We start from the raw sequence: 16,177 nt of genomic DNA on the forward strand, positions 1-16,177 counted from the left end.
CAAAGACAAGGCTACAGTCCCAAAAGATAAAACCCAGACATTACCAGTCCTTTTCAAACCAACCTCCGAATAATTCCAACAAAATAACACCTACTCATAATGCTGCGTGCTCAACTTAACCTCCTGCTCTTCAACCTTTCTCTCCAGATCGTGTGCCGTGTATTCTTCCTTACGGGTTCCAGGCACGAACCAAGGCGCATTCTTGAACATATAGTTCATCTCCTCGAGGGGCACCTTCTTGGTCTCGGGGAGGAGGCAGTAGAAGAAGACCGCGTTCGTAAAATTGCAAATCACGAACAAAAAGTAATACCGGTACTTGATATGCTCCATGGCGATGGGGGTAACCTGGCCGATCATGGTGTTGAACGCGAACGAGACGCCCGTCGCGATGGACACACCCTTCGAACGGGTCCGGGTGTCGAAGACCTCGGCCGGAATAATCCACGAAAGTGGACCGCAGGTGCAGGAGAAGGAGAAGTTGTAGAGCCAGGTCATGATGATGAAACCCCAGTGAGCGCCGGTGTTGGTGCTGCTGGTCGGGAACTTGGCGAGCAGAATCGTCGCGATGATGAATGTTAGGCAGTTGCCCAGGTTGCCGCCGATGAGGGTCCAGCGACGGCCCAAACGATCAATAAAGAGGATGCAGAGGAATTGGGCGACGAGCGCGATGATGGAGTTGATTGCTTGGTAGCGGAGGGTTTCGTCGCCAGCGATACCGATTTGAGAGTAGATCTCGACGGAGTAGTATCTATTTCGAATGGGTTAGAAGAGGCTGGACGCGGATTGGACTATAGAATGGCATACTGAATTGCGGAGACACCGGTCATCTGGACCGAGGCTTGAATGGCACAGCAAAGGAAGAGACGGCGGAAGGAGGAGCGGTTGGTGAAGAGCTCGATGTAGGACTTGGCCTCGTGCTCGTGCTCGAAGGTTATGCTCTCCTGGATCTGGGCATATTCGGCTTGAACCCAGGCATTTGTTTCGTCTCCGTGGGCATGCAGTTTCGCGAGCGTGCGAAGACCTTCCTCGGAGCGGTTGTGGTCAATGAGCCAACGGGGTGACTAGGCGTGTGTTAGGGCTCTGTCGTGGCTATAGGGGTTGGGAATGCCATACCTCGGGGAAGACGGTGATCAGCAGACCCAGCAGAACAGCCGGGATGACCTGAAGACCAAGGGGCAATTGCCATTGAGCATTGTTGGTCGGGGAGAATCCGACGTATGTGCCATATGAAATCCAAGAAGCACACAGGGCACCGACGCCCAGCATGAACTGTTGCAGAGCAGTGACTCGACCACGGATCTTGGGGTGGCAGATTTCAGCCTGGTAGAGGGGGATGACCATGGTGAGGAAGCCGACACTATTGAATGTTAGTCCAACGGTTTGTCTGGTTTTAAGCAGGAGTTTCTCATACCCAAATCCAGCAAAGAATCGACCGCTGTAGAGGTAGGCAAGGCTCTTTGCGGCTGTTTGGAGAGCTCCTCCCAGACAGAACATCAAACATCCTAGTGAGATGGTGCGACGTCGACCGAGGTAATCGCCAGCAGGACCGGCAAAACATGCTCCGAAGAAGGCACCGCAGGTGAACAAGGATACGACGAGACCACTATTTCCATTAGATCCCTTGAAAACACTATAGCAGGAGGCAATGGGAGCAAACCTTTCCGTGGAGTTGGCGGCAAATTTTTCAACAAATGATTCGCAGACAATGACTTCTGCGATGACACCGAGATCATCTACTCGTATTAGCTTGGAAAGTCCGCAGGAACACGACTTGGACTCGAAAAATACTCACATCCGTAAAGGAAAGAACCCAGGGAGGCGAACACGCCGACCAGGAACTATTAATGTTTAGCAGGCTTCGGATCACTTCCAGCTGGAAACAACTATACCTGGTACCACGCCGGCGAAAGACGCATGGCGAGCGATTCTCTTTGTTATTGACTGCTCGAGTAGAGCGAGACCCACGATCAGCACGGGTCAGAAATCTGGGGATCTCCACAGAATCAACCCTCCACCGGGGGCAGCTCTGGTCTAGATATACCACCGGAAAACCATGCGACATGGCAAGCATCGCTTAGGGCTCGGAGGAACCTCCTTAACTCACGCCACGCAGCTGATCCCATCTCGCTCGACCGATTCACCCAGCGCCATGCAAAATTGCCGGGAGCTATCCTGAACAGGGATAGTGGATGAAGCCATTCGCCTCGCCAGCCCTCCACGACGAATGGCGGCTCAATGTGGAGATCGTCATCTTTTTTTCTCCGGGCCACAAAGCCAAGCTGGGAAGTATCGCGAGCAAAAGACCCAAACACCGCCTAGTTCGTCGTTTGCAGGGGAGCTCACATCGTCGAGGGAATGCCGTAACGAGGTTGAATGGCGAGTTGCTGAGCGCTGATTGACGGAAGATTTGTCGAGCTTGGCGGCAGTTGGGAAGGGCGGACAAGCACACGCCGACTGCTTCCTCCTACTCCCACTCCTCCTCACGATTGGACACGCCCGGGGCCGAGTTCGGGACTGCTGCTGCTGCCATCGCCCACTTAAGCGCTGGCGATGACTGCCCCCTAGCACCGAACAGGCATCGCCGACCCCCACCTAGCACAGCAGTGCCAGGGTCTCGACTGAGCCCCCGCAGGAGATTTGCCGCTTCCAGGCTGTGACTGGGTGGTGGATACTACGACTAGAGACTGGTGGTGCTGGAGGCACGAGGTCCTTTTGATGGAGGGGTGTTGGTGCATTAGGCGATTGGACATGCTGTCTTCCCCCCTCCCCCTCGTCCTCGTTCTGACTGACATACTTCTATTAAGCGAATTCCCGGCTCAGGCCCTTGCTTATAATTTGCAGCCACCAGGCGTTTGGACGAGACAAAGCCTCTCTTCTTTTGTGTGGACGAGTTCGTTGCCAGCATGACGACCTTTACCAAGTTGGATGACCAGGATACCCCGGTTATTTCCGTTCACCCTACCCGTCGCATCTCTAAAATCAATCCTAACATCTATTCTGGCTTCACAGAGTGAGTATATCCATACTGAGTTCCATGGCTCATCAGAGCATGTTGTCTGGGATATAGATGTTAATCTACTTTTAGGCACATGGGCCGATGCATCTATGGCGGCATCTATGATCCTGGAAACCCATTGTCGGATGATAATGGCTTCCGTAAGGATGTCCTCGAAGCATTGAAGGATCTCAACATCCCTGTTGTTCGGTATCCCGGTGGCAACTTCTGCGCTACGTATCACTGGCTTGACGGTGTCGGTCCTAAGAACCAACGCCCATCACGGTAGAATTTTACTTTCGACCTTTTTATGAAAAGTTTCTTTGTACTGACATATTGATAGCCCCGAACTTGCATGGCTGGGAACTGAGACCAATCAGTTCGGAACGGACGAGTTCATGAAATGGTGCGAGACCATTGGCACTGAGCCATATCTGTGCTTCAATTTTGGCACTGGAACTCTCGACGAAGGTATGAGATTTTGCAAAATCCATGGTGTAAGATGAAGCTTACTGACTGAATTTTAGCACTGGCCTGGGTTGAGTACTGCAATGGCACAGGAAACACATACTACGCAAACCTCCGTCGGAAGAATGGTCGTGAAGAACCATACAATGTATGTCTGAACTCGCGAATTCTGCAAAACCAGACCTAACCTCAACCTAGGTCAAATACTGGGCCCTCGGCAACGAAACATGGGGTCCATGGCAGGTAGAGCAAATGACAAAAGAAGCATACGCTCACAAGGCACTCCAATGGGCCAAAGGTTCGCACATCCATCCCCTGTCTCCAAATAGAACCAAACCAACACTCCTCCAGCTCTCAAACTCCTCGACCCCAGCCTCGTTCTTATTCTCTGCGGCCAAGACGGCACCGCAACCTGGGACTACTACACCCTCAAGCACTGTCTGCTCCCCGCCCACTCGGCCCTCTCAACCAGCTCCGTCCCGCTCATCGACATGCACAGCATCCACCTCTACACCTGCTCCAACTCACACCTCCCCAACGCCACAGCCCCGCTAGCCGCCGAGCGCGCCATCGAAATTACCTCAGGCCTCATCGACCTCGCGCGCATCGAAAATGGCGTCCCGCCTGACCAACTCCGTCCCACTATCTGCTTCGACGAGTGGAACGTCTGGGACCCCATCCGCGCAGAAGGAAGCAAGGGCGCTGAAGAGAGCTATACCCTCTCAGATGCCCTCGCTGTCGCGGTGTGGCTGAATGTGTTTGTGCGGAAGAGTCGCGATCTCGGCATGGCTTGTATTGCGCAGAGTGTGAATGTTATTTCGCCGCTTATGACGACGCCCGAGGGGATTGTCAAGCAGACAACTTGGTGGCCGCTTTATCTTTTTTCGAAGTTTATGCGCGGCTGGACGGTTGCTGCGCATGTCTCGTGTGGTGTTTATGAGGGGGAGACGGCGCCGAAGTGGTTGAGGGGGGGCTGTGCAGACGCCTTGGTTAGATGTTAGTGCTACAGTGGGTGAGGATGGGTTTGCGAATTTGGTCGTTGTGAATATTCATGAAGAGAAGAGCTTTGAGAGTGAGATTGAGGGGGTACAGGGGAATGTTGCGGTTTACACCGTTACTGGGGATGGGGTTGCGGCTACGAATATGAAGGGGAGCGAGGAGGTTACTGTGAAGGAGTCCAGCTGGGATGGAGAGGGCTCTTATGTTTTCCCGAAGCTCTCTATTACTTTGCTTAGATGGAAGGCTGAGTGAGTGGCCTGGGAAACGTTTAGATGGTTTAGAAGGTCGTGGCATTTCAGCATATACTTTTCATCAAGAGTGTTCCGGTATCGATAGCTCACAGGTGCTGTTGAGCTCTCGCGCGGTCTCATAGCTTTGCAAGGAAAGGTACACTTTGTAAAATCTTGGAAGGTATTCTCATCATAATGTAGCAATAATATAGCTTGTCCATGTCATTACCGTACATTGACTATCTAGATCCATCTCGGGCCGAATCGGGATGCATTTCATGCTCGTCGAGACTTGCAGGACGAAAGGCATTGCTCGTCTAACCGTAGGTGACATCATGAACTGTTCCGTCCTCATTTACATGCACGTTAAGCCTAATTCAAATTATATCGATGATCAGTAAGCCTTTTCTGGTCGCATGGAAATGTTCAACAAGACCTACCTGTCGGGGTTGTGGTCCATAGTCTTCATATCGCCGGGCTTCAGTACGCGGTGAGACTCAGGCAGGTCTTTCTTCGCGAAGTTCTGTGTGTAGGAAAAGTAGGTTAGCATATCGCCAAAGCCATTCGATAATGGATCTAACATACCACCTCGTCACTGCCGCCATCGCTAATCTTTTTGCCCATCAGCTTATTGACCCACTCGGACTTATCGCCCATGTTGGAGTTGATGCCGGGTACAACAAGAGGCATAGTGGAGGTCAAGCTCTTTGAGAGGTATCTGGCTGGTGTTTTGAGAATCTTGAGAGTCTGTCTGAGTTGCTGGAGTTGGGATAGAGATGGAAAGATGCTACGTCAAGGTGCGCAGGCATCCATTGTCTATATAGCCACCGTCGGTGATGACGTAGGTGCCCGATGGTGTTGCTTAGTCACTTCAACATCGGGGTTTTGATTTCTGGGAAGCCAGTCATGTTGCGTGGAGTACGTTCGGATTGTTTATTCGCTGATTTACCGTCGGAGATAAATGAATTGGTGTGTTGTCGCATGCTTGGATCTTGGGGGGTTCTGTTGGCGCTGGATGATGCAACAAGAGATCCGGATGGAGTGGTTCTCGCACATCCGGGCGAGTTCGTTGTACATGACTGTTTGGCATTTACTTTTTTAATGCTTGCGAGGAATTTCATGGATACCGAATCGGACCATCATGATGGAATTTCGGAGGGAAACCGCGCTGGCGATGGTTGCGGAAGCAGCACTCGCGGTTGCCGTGTATTTACTTCCGCGGGATGGCTTCGTCTCTCGAAGCTTTTCCTCTGGATGATCCTTGCAAATTTGTACAGGTTCCTTTTCCTACATTCAACATTGGATAGCACTTTTCTGTGAGTATCATATCTCCGAATTCTTCATGACGTCTACCTCGCGCGGTGCTGTGACGCTGCCGATCTGGTCGGAGGGCACGACTGCCCGGCCTCATGTCCTTCACAAGCACCTCACGGTCGACCAAGACAGAATCGTGACGGTTTACAAGCACCAACGCCGAAATTCTCCCACCAAAGACATGCATCTGAGCGAGCAGGACATCGGCCCTGCCTCGCGGGCGAAGAGAGCTGGAAACTTCCGAGTCCAATCGCCAAACGCAGCAGATATACAACCAGGCAATGCAGCTCCAGACCAGCCTCGATTCGAGGACCGATTTTGGACCGAAAAGGCGTCAGCAGTGCCCGAAGATTCGCCGTTTACAAATCCCAAAGTGGTGAAATCTACCAACAACTGGAATATCGGAAAGGGTTCCATCGCCGCGGTGGTTATCATCTCAGTGATCACAGTTCTGGGCCTCAGCTTCCTGGTCTACTGGTACATCAACAGAGAATGTAAAGAACGCCGTCGACGCCGAATGCAAATCTCTGAGAATCTATTTGACCAGTCGACCTTGACACTCGGCGAAGAGACAAGCAAGACGCTCGATGAGTTTCTGATGAGAGACGTCGAGCCGGAGCGCACATCGGTCATGTTCAGTCGCAGTCGCTCGCCGTCTATCGCCATCGTCGTTGACGAAAGCGAGCGTCGAAGGTCCAGGGCTTCTCGACACAGTTACGATGCCTCGGTTCGCAGTCTCATGAACCTGGATCCGCTGGACCCGTTGGCCCGCATGTCGACAGATGAAGCGAGACCCAGCTTCATTATCTCGGAGTTGACCGATTCTTCGAGTGGTCCGACGCAGACAACACCTAGCTTTTCAAACCGCATGAAGACAACCTCAAGTTCCTCTAAAAGCCAATCAGTCAAATCGCAGCCGGCCCCAGTTGCCTCACCACGTCTTTCTCCTCACGCGTCCCCTCGTGCATCCCAGTCCATCTCGTCAGTCCTGCCATCAACGATGCGATCTTCACAGCTCTGGGAAACTACCACAGCCGCTGCGACATCAGCTACAGCGTCAGAGAAGCAGTCGCTTTTTTGGGAGGGGCAGAAAAGCTCGCGGACTTCACTCTCACTTGACGGCGGCTCTCAGTCTGCTTCTCACAATCTCTCCAGCGAGGCCAACTCACTTTTTTCGTCTCGCTCACCGCATACATCCAATGCTTCTCGTGCTTCTCGCAACTCGAGTCGTTGGTCTGGTCAGAGCCCTATTCGCTCTCTTCCTTGGATGATCAATGATGCTGGACTGTCTCGTCGGAACCATGAGAGGACGTATAGCAGTCAGTCTCGGTCAATCAACATGTCGTCTATTGCTGAATCGATGTGTATGAATGATCATGGTCACGATCACGATCACGATCAGACACCGTCGGTTCTTCCGTCCCCTTCGCCTGTTTTCCACATTTCCGATGCGTCGTGATGTTCTGTTTGGAAGTTGTACAGGTGTTAATTTGTTGGGTTTGAGAATTTGTTACTTCTGAACCAGGGACCTGTAGCATAGGCTTGGTGCTAGTCGTTGATACCATGTATAATTATCAAGAGACTGGTGTGTATTTGTAGCTCGGTGCATGTACCGAGGTGTACCTCCGAATTACCAAATTGACAATTAAAACCGAGTGAAATTCCGTGATCCCCATGTATTCGCTACGCTACTTAGCTAATGATGTAGAAAAATAAAATAGAAGCAATAGACCCACCCACGCCTTTCACAGTCTCGCAGGGAAGGAAACCTCACACGGTAAATCCACAGGCTGATCAGACCCGACACTTGAAATAGCAACAGTTAAACCCCGAACACATGTCCGTCATGAAATGTACAGAAATAGATCAATCTCGAAAATGAGAAAGAAACAGAAAATAGGACGGAAGGAAATTGGTTTATCGCTAAAAACCTTGCGATCTTTCCGAGCAGAAACGAAAATCTGGCAGGAGTTCATGATTTCATCTCTTGCACACTGCGCAGACAGCGCTCTATGCGTTTTCCGCGCTCTTTCTCTCGAACAAGGGTCTCCTTCACAAAGGCGCGGATGGCGTCGCGCCCGGCCTTCTCTCGCCATGTCGTCCAGCCGGCTAGCTCGCCCACGACAACGTCCTTGTTCCAGGATATCTCTCTTGCAAGACGGTCACACTGCAATTGGTCTTCTTTGATCTTGCTTCGAAGGTCGCGGATGGTCTTCTGTCTGGACTCTTCGAATCCTGGGAGGTTGAGGTTGAATTTGCGTGGGAGAGATGAGGAGATCAGGGAGGAGTGGTTGCGGGCGATGTTCCGTTCTAGCGAGTTCAGGTCGGAAATGAGTGATAGAGGGCGGGAGAGGGTCTTCAAGATGGCGGCGGTCGTGTTGTCGATTGAGGTTAGGGCAGCGATGTATTGGAGGAGGGGTGAAGATTCGGTGTTTGAAGTGGAAAGGCAGCCGCCGTACCGAGTGAAGGCGTCGGCATGGGAAGCTGGGAGGGTATTGCTCGGTCCTTGGAAGGTTGAAAGCACGGTCGAGCAAAGACCCACAGCGTCTGCGATGTCTGAAGTGCTGTTCTGGAGTGCATGGCCGCGGCGGATCAGATTGCGTGAATTAACGTGCACAGCGCGGACCATGCTCTGTGCGTGCGTGATGAATGATTCGATTTCACGCATTCCTTCGGTAGAAATAGGTCGGAATTCTTCGGCGATTGTATCAGTGAGGGCTGCGACTTTGCTGCGACATCGATCAGCCACCATGTCGGGTTGTAGCTCTGGTACCAAGAAGAATTCCCAGAGCAGTTCGTGCGTGGCGAAGGTGGGATGTGTCAGGAGGGTTTTGAGGAAGCGGTCGAGTTTCTCCTGGAGATCGTGAAGAACAGACCGCGACGGCTTGGAGTGGATTTGGAAGGGGTTCCGGAAATCCGCGAGGGAAGGCACATAAGAAGCAGGATGTTCCACTTCCAGCCACTTGGCAAGGTTCACAAAGTCGGCAAAGCTGCGTCGGCATGTCGTGACGGTGTATGTCGTCGATCCCGGTCGAGAGGTAGCCACGATATCCGATGGCCCGTACGGCGCACCGGACTTCAGAATGAATCGAACTGTCGCATCCTCGACGAAGAATGATCGGACCACAGTAGTAACCCGACCCGAGGGATCTCCACAGGCTGATGGTGGGTGCGACAGCAGAATCAAGTCATCGATACGATTGCGCACCTCATCGTCCTTGGCAAGTTCAACGGCTGTCAAGCCGCGAGTTTCTTTGACATGGACATCGACTCTCGGGTCCATGAAGAGGATTCGAACTTGCTCCACTCGCCCATATTTGCTTGCCATCATCAAGGGTGTGAACCGCTTATCATTAGTTGCGTTCGGGTCACAGTCACTTTCCTGTAGGATTCTTGTCGTGATTTCGGGATCGCCGACAATATGTAAAAGAGTGTTGCCCTTTGCATCGATGTGATCATCCAGCTGTAGAGGCTTCCCGTTGTTTTGGGCTCTCTTGGCTGCGGTCAAGGCAGCTCGTACCATTGACTTGTATTCCGGGTGATCATAGGATCGACATAAAGCGAACAAAGGCGTCTGTCCATGTTTATCGCGCTGCCGCCACGGAAGAAGGCCACCTAATCTCTCCAGTAACGAAGGGGCGTTGAAGAGGTAGTGGGCGACAGTGCGGCCGTGTACATCTGACTTGGCCAAATACATGGCCACATCATATTCATCCGTCTTGCTGAACAGATAGTCTAGCAGGATGTTAACAACTTCCGCGTGAGCGAGTTGCACAGCCGCATTAAGAAGTGTAGTGCCATCGGCATTTGTATCTTCGAGAATTTCTTCTAAAGGATAATACTCCTCCAAGCTCAAAAGATATTTCAAAGCCTCGGGCTGTCGACTCTCCACTGCCATCATCGGAATCGAGTCTCCAGCCGGGTCCTGTGTCTTGGTCAAGGTTTCGATGGAGCTATCACCCTCGATGTTGCTGGTCATGGATCCAAGGGTATTCGTTCTCGAGAGGAATGATACAGCCGATGATTCGGAAAGACTGCGAACGTCCATCGAGACCTTCTTAATTGGTCGGATTGGCTCGTTGGCAGACGAAGTCCCGCCCCAAGTTTGAAAAGGAAACACATGCGACAAAGGTGGCGCTTCAGAAGCATCGTCCTCCAATGCAAAGTCACCATTGGTAACCGCAGAGTTGCTGTAAACGGATGTTGTCTCGAAGTGCGATTCTTCTAGTTCATCTGAGCTGTCCGTCTGGAATAAGACAGATTTGCGTTCGGGTTCCGGAGGGGCATTCTCATCCATAGTGTCATGATCACCATTAGGCTCAAGGATGCTCTTCATGTCTGAGATCTTGCCGCCCTTGGTCGCCTGCCACAGACGTCGGTTTCGAGCACTAGCCCGACGAAGACCAGCTGAGTCCGTAACGAGGTACATCAAGACCGCCTCGAAAGTACTGAGCGCATACCCCATTTCTCCACTGTCCACATCATCAATATAGATGAAGTGTTGCATGTATAGCAGACGAGCTTGAAGATGTCGGATTTGCGACCTGATAACCACGACCAGGAGTAATGACACCAACACATCCGCGTTGATTGTCAGTGGGGACTTTCCTTTCTCCGATGCAGGCCCATCCGCTCCATCATAGCTCCCAGGGTAGGAGATTACTTTGACAGTTTGCAGCAAGGTGTTCAGCATATCATGGGGTCCCCGGCAATCACCAATCTTGCGAAACTCCTCGACTCCTCGGCCGAGACGACGAATTACTTCTCTCTTGCCTTCCCGTCCGCCTTCCACGGAAATCCCGACCTGGGTCACATCGATGCTTTCCATATGCCGTATTCTGGAGTCCAGCTCCGAGTCTTCGGGTTGTCGAAACGCACATAACCGGGGGAAGAGAAGTGGCTCATGGACTTGTTCCACAACATAGCGTTCAATCAGACTTTCAACCAGGGGGCCAGTAAGATCAGTTGTAGCACCGAGAAGTGATAGCTGCTGTTTGTCCACCAGTCGGAAAAGGTCGATTGCAGCTGTCACTGCCGTCTCCAAGCTCCGACGCATGAGATCCTCGTCATCTTCAAAGTACTCCTCGGAATTGAACGGTAGTCGACCTCGGCGTGATGACCAGCTTCGAATAGACGAACTTTCGTCGGCAAGAGACTCTGAGCGCGTGAGCCTCCTCCCACTCTCGCTGCCGGATGCAGAAGGTGAGCGTGAAGGTGGAGGTGGCAGTGGCTTCCCAAGCTCTTTACCGAACTCTTTAAACAGCCTTTCTAGGCCCGGTTGCATCTGCCTTGCAATCATTGGGAAGTTAGCCAGCAGCTCCCCAAATGTCCTAATTTCTTGTTTGAATGGGTTTGCTGTTGGTTCGCCATTGGTGCTTTTCTTGTTCGAGGATGGTAGCTGTGCCTTTTTGGGCAGGCTTCCAGGCACCGTAGCAGAAATGATTTTGAAGGGGTCGAACGTTCCGACTAATGGACGGGAGATGTAGTAGATGAGCCATGGTCGGTGATCGGAAGAGGAGTTGGAGGATGTATAGTAGAGTGCATCGGAAAGAAGCTGAGCCTGCGTAAGGGACTTGAACCCTTCACGTTCACCGAACGTTAATGAGACCCTTCCAAAAGAATTGCTCGTCAACGTACCTTTGTTGCTGTACACCGAGTTCTCCTTAATGATCACCGTTCGTCCGTTGAATGTTGTAACTTGCCTCGCCTTTCCTCTACTGTCGCGCACGTTCGACTCTTCCTTTCCATTTATCGAACTCGAGTTGATCGGAATCCGCAGCACATGGCTTCCCAGGAACTCTTCCGACGCAACGAGATCTGAGTAAAGTACACCGGATTCACGGTCATGCGAGCCAGTCAGCGATTCTGTGGTGGGAACGAGGAGGACCTGCGAAACACAAAACGCAATCAGTCAGCTACTCCGGTCGATCCGAGGAAATGCAGGACCTTGACTTACATGGTTCTCCACGGGTATACACTGCCCAGGAACGGTGCTTCGGAAGAAGGCACGAAGAAAAGGGTTTAGAGGGTGCATCCAAGCGGTTTTGGACGGCCCGGCAGGGAAACGCCAGCAATCATCAAGCCGTACCCGATGTCAAACGCGGGGATTGTGCGCCGTGGACGGGTTTCGCGGGGAAGAGCTTCCGGCGCATTCGATTGCAGACAGCAGTCTGGGCGATAATGGGACGCGGAACACGGTCAAGGTAGTCGCTGGAAGCTCGAAGGATTGCACTAGCAGTGAGCAGAAGAAATGGACGCGGCGCAATGCAGAAAACCACGGAAGCTTGATCGTGAAGGCAGACAGGGAGATTCGAGAACGTGATCGCTGCGGGAGAGCTGCCGGCGCTATACCGCTTCGAGTAATCAGGGTACATCGGGTTCGCGGCTTGTGAAGAATCCACCGCACGTGTCAGCGACCATCAATTAAGAACACAGGCAAGATTACAAAAGAATTGTGTAAATGCGAAGGCTGATCTTTTGCTATTGTACAAATAATAAATGACGGCAGTCAAATATGCCGAACAAGTCCATATACTCCATCTTCATACAGCTCAACAAACGCGCTTCCAAGATCTTTTCCACGAAGCACAATTGCCATAGGTAATAATCCCAAATAAAAAGCTATTAACCCAGTCTGCGAACCTTGCGGCTGCGAGTACCACCGAACTTCACGCGAGTCGAGTCAGTCACACGGTTGACGAGTCCACGGACATTGCGGCCCTCATTACCCAGTAGAACCTTGGTGAAAGCTTCACGGCCTTTTCCGAAACCACGGAAAACAACTTCAAGGCGCTTGATCTCCAGAAGGTATCCGCGTTCTTGGATCTGCGACATAACGTGGGAAGACAATTGGTAGGCGGGATCGAAGCCGGCCCGGCCACCCTTGCGGAAACCGATCTGACCAGTACCCATGGACATCATAGGATTACCGTTTGGCCGTGTGAGAGTGAGAATTGTGTTGTGCTTGTGGCAGTAGACGTGGAGGTGGTGAGGAGGAGCGCGGTCGGCGTAGGGGTGTCGCATCATGTCGGCTTCCAGGCTTTCGGCCAACCGGCTGTAGTCAGAGGTAAAACGCGAGCCGGCGGATGATTGGCCTCCCTGCATCATCTTGGTAATGGCAGACAGAGGAGAAGTCTTATCGGAGCTGGCTGGGTCACGGTCCAGGATCTGGTTCTCCGCGGACTTGGACCTATCCTTCAAGGAGGCGGCGTTCTGGGAAGAAGTCGAAGAGATGGAACGATTGGTGCGCACAGCAGTCATCCGGAGAGCATTTGGCCGACATACTGATGGAAGCGTCTTCGCCAGGGTGTTCATAGAAAAAGAGTTCATTATGGCGAGGTGTGTTGCCGATGCGTCGGCAGCGACGGGGGTTCAACGGAGAAATAGAATTCCAAAAAACAGACTAATCACGAGTCTATCAAGAGAGACGATGGGCTGTTAACAAAATGATCGAGTTGTGCAGGCGTCAAATGAGCAGAGTCGACCGTCGCGGCCGGTTGATGTGTTTCGCAGACCGTCGGACCGAGAGGCGGAAAGAGAGCTGGAAGTTTTTCGAAGGTCTTGGCATCTCGACTTTTTCCCTTACTCACCTACTTTCCCCAGTCCAACCTCCGTTCCTCATTGCACCCCGTCCGGGCTGGGCTGGATTTCTATTCTCGTGCTCTTCTTTACTTCCGTTCCTCCTCCCTTTCTCTTTCTCCATCCTATATACAGAGCATGATTTCAGCGAAGATGTCCGCTGCCGCGCGTGCGGCGACCTTGCGGTCCCAGGTACCGGCCCTCAAGGCAGGCTCCCGAGCTGTTTCATACTCGGCCCTGCCGGCGCAGGCTTTGAAGCTGTCTGCGCAGAGTCAAACTAGCATCCTGCGTGCAAGCCGTTCCCCTGCCCCGATCGTCTCGCCATTCGCCGCCGTTCTCTTGACCAGATCCTTCCACGTCGCCACTCCCCTCTTCCAGCAACAACAGCAACAACAATCGCCGAAGGATGAGAAGAAGCAGGGAGAAGAATCCAAGTCGGAATCTGAGGGCGGAGAGTCCAAGGAGGATGGCAAGGAGAAGAAGGAGGATGCTCCGCCCCCGCCACCCCACGGTGACAAGTCCCCCTGGCAAGTGTTCCGCGAAACTCTGCAGACCGAATTTAAGGCCTCGAAGGAGTGGAACGAGTCTACCAAGGCTCTCGCTTCCTCGGCACATGAGTTCAGCGAAAACGAGAACATCAAGCGCGCTCGTGCTGCCTACCAGGCTGCCTCCGGCGCCGCCGGTACCCGCACTTCTGCCGCCCTGAAGTCGACTGGACAGGTTATTGGGAAGAGTGCCGCTTGGACATGGAACACCACTGCTGTGAAGGGTATTCGTAAGGGTGTCAACGCCACCGGTGAAGGTCTCGAGAAGGCCACGCGACCTGTCCGTCAGACCGAGGCCTACAAGAGTGTGAAGGATGCTATCGATGACGGTAGCAGCTCTCGCTACGGTGGATGGGTTGAGAAGGAGGAGCGTCGCAAGCAGCGCCAGCTCCGCGAGGAGATGGAGCTGAAGTCTGGAAAACGTCGCACGGAACAGGCGGTCGAGGACCCCAAGTATGTTTCCAATCCACATTCAGTCAGGTTCTCCGACAGTGTCACTAATCATTCATCAGCGCTGGTACCAACGTGACTCTCCACAAGGATTCGGCTTGGAAGGAGTCATGGCGCGATTTCAAGGACTCCAACCCTATGATGCAGAAGCTGTTCGGTCTGCGCGACGTCTACGAGGAGTCTGAGAACCCTCTCATCAGCACCGCCCGCAGCATCACTGACCGCATTGGTGGCTTCTTCGCCGAGAACGAGACCGCCATGGTCATTAAGCGATTTCGGGAAATCGATCCCAACTTCAAGATGGAGGAGTTCCAGCGTGAGCTGCGCGAGTACATGCTGCCCGAAGTTCTGGACGCCTACGTCAAGGGTGATATCGAGACTCTGAAAATGTGGCTTTCGGATGCTCAGTTCTCTGTTTACGCTGCTCTCGCCAAGCAGTACACCACTGCTGGTCTGAAGTCTGACGGCCGCATCTTGGATGTCCGTGGTGTTGATATCTCTCACGCCCGTCTGTTGGACCCCGGTGAGATCCCCGTCTTTGTCGTTACCTGCCGTGCTCAGGAGATCCACGTCTACAAGAACGTCAAGACTGGCAAGCTTGCCGCCGGTATGGAGGACAAGGTTCAGCTGGTCACCTACGCCATCGGAATGACCCGCATTCCCGAGGAGGTCAACAACCCTGAGACTCGGGGTTGGAGACTGATCGAGCTGCAGAAGGCTGCTCGTGACTATATCTGAGTCGGCAGACTGGTCTGCCTTCCTCGGTTCGATTTCCTCGTCTCAGACTATATACCTTTTCCGCACTACCCCTTCTTCCTTTGTCCCCTCGATTGTACAATATGACTGTTCGATATCTAGCCAGGTGGAGCTGGCGCTTGTCTTCATGGTTATGTCTGTCCTATTGACCGCACCTTCCGGCTTTGCGAGGTCGGTCGTTCTTTTTTCATGTATTAATGTTTTTTTTCTCATCTGTCTTACCACGCGTGTCCAGCTTTCCAGTTCGCCCTGGTTGTCGGGGCTGCTAGAAAGATAAAACCAATTCCCATAGACTTGGACTACACGTTGGTTTTTTGTTGGTCTCATGGCAATCGGTCTTGAGGTGTTTCGCGGCGTCTGTGTTTCTTGCATTTTCACTCTCCCCTCGACGCCTGATCTGCATATATCACAATACCGAACAATGTCTGGCTATGCTTGACTTTCCTCTTCGTTTTTAGTAACCTACCATTCTCGCTTTTGATGACCTAGTAGGATTGAGCGTACTTCAGACGCACAGCCCAATCACTGAGATGATCATCATGCTTACAATGGCCATTCTCTAAACAAAGAGCATCGGCAGTCGTGGGCGTGACATTATCAATTGGTGAACAAAACATGATGGTGTCACGTGCTATGATGTCACGTGCGATAGCCTGGGGGATATATAGTGTGACATTGAATCATACTACACCTGTCTCCATTCATGTCTCCCCGGCCTTTTGAGGCGGCACCTTGCGAACATCAGAACAAAAGGAAAGCTAGATTAGAAATTTCACAGTTCCCTTTAGAGTTTCCAGGGCTGGGCCATTAAGGGCGCTCAGTTGATTCAACAAATGGCTAGA

The 16,177-nt window shown here is 52.3% G+C and overlaps 6 protein-coding genes across 6 annotated transcripts; 3 read left to right on the forward strand and 3 right to left on the reverse strand.

Annotated features, from left to right (window-relative positions):
* Nucleotides 1–90: 90 nt before the first annotated feature.
* On the reverse strand, nucleotides 91–1,916 carry N7532_005981 (sugar porter family MFS transporter; the record flags this gene model as incomplete). Its single annotated transcript, XM_056618475.1, has 5 exons — nucleotides 91–748; nucleotides 805–1,061; nucleotides 1,114–1,733; nucleotides 1,793–1,838; nucleotides 1,890–1,916. The coding sequence occupies 5 exons, from the start codon at nucleotides 1,914–1,916 to the stop codon at nucleotides 91–93; spliced, it is 1,608 nt and encodes a 535-aa protein (XP_056474634.1).
* A 987-nt stretch (nucleotides 1,917–2,903) lies between these two features.
* On the forward strand, nucleotides 2,904–4,714 carry N7532_005982 (alpha-N-arabinofuranosidase; the record flags this gene model as incomplete). Its single annotated transcript, XM_056618476.1, has 7 exons — nucleotides 2,904–3,010; nucleotides 3,086–3,280; nucleotides 3,339–3,466; nucleotides 3,523–3,611; nucleotides 3,662–3,761; nucleotides 3,815–4,452; nucleotides 4,481–4,714. The coding sequence occupies 7 exons, from the start codon at nucleotides 2,904–2,906 to the stop codon at nucleotides 4,712–4,714; spliced, it is 1,491 nt and encodes a 496-aa protein (XP_056474635.1).
* Nucleotides 4,715–5,009: 295 nt separating this feature from the next.
* Nucleotides 5,010–5,382, reverse strand: N7532_005983 (uncharacterized protein; the record flags this gene model as incomplete). The annotated part of the gene is made up of 3 exons (XM_056618477.1): nucleotides 5,010–5,064; nucleotides 5,133–5,215; nucleotides 5,278–5,382. The coding sequence occupies 3 exons, from the start codon at nucleotides 5,380–5,382 to the stop codon at nucleotides 5,010–5,012; spliced, it is 243 nt and encodes an 80-aa protein (XP_056474636.1).
* A 652-nt stretch (nucleotides 5,383–6,034) lies between these two features.
* On the forward strand, nucleotides 6,035–7,465 carry N7532_005984 (uncharacterized protein; the record flags this gene model as incomplete). Its single annotated transcript, XM_056618478.1, has 1 exon — nucleotides 6,035–7,465. One exon carries the CDS (start codon nucleotides 6,035–6,037, stop codon nucleotides 7,463–7,465), a length of 1,431 nt encoding a protein of 476 aa, XP_056474637.1.
* Nucleotides 7,466–7,978: 513 nt separating this feature from the next.
* On the reverse strand, nucleotides 7,979–13,335 carry N7532_005985 (putative VPS9 domain protein; the record flags this gene model as incomplete). The annotated part of the gene is made up of 3 exons (XM_056618479.1): nucleotides 7,979–11,586; nucleotides 11,644–11,893; nucleotides 12,649–13,335. 3 exons carry the CDS (start codon nucleotides 13,333–13,335, stop codon nucleotides 7,979–7,981), a joined length of 4,545 nt encoding a protein of 1,514 aa, XP_056474638.1.
* Nucleotides 13,336–13,737: 402 nt separating this feature from the next.
* Nucleotides 13,738–15,317, forward strand: tim44 (protein translocase subunit TIM44; the record flags this gene model as incomplete). The annotated part of the gene is made up of 2 exons (XM_056618480.1): nucleotides 13,738–14,582; nucleotides 14,642–15,317. 2 exons carry the CDS (start codon nucleotides 13,738–13,740, stop codon nucleotides 15,315–15,317), a joined length of 1,521 nt encoding a protein of 506 aa, XP_056474639.1.
* Nucleotides 15,318–16,177: the final 860 nt, after the last annotated feature.

This window comes from Penicillium argentinense, assembly GCF_028826775.1.
Source record: "Penicillium argentinense strain IBT 30761 chromosome Unknown utg000005l_segment0_segment0, whole genome shotgun sequence".
Taxonomy (NCBI): domain Eukaryota; kingdom Fungi; phylum Ascomycota; class Eurotiomycetes; order Eurotiales; family Aspergillaceae; genus Penicillium; species Penicillium argentinense.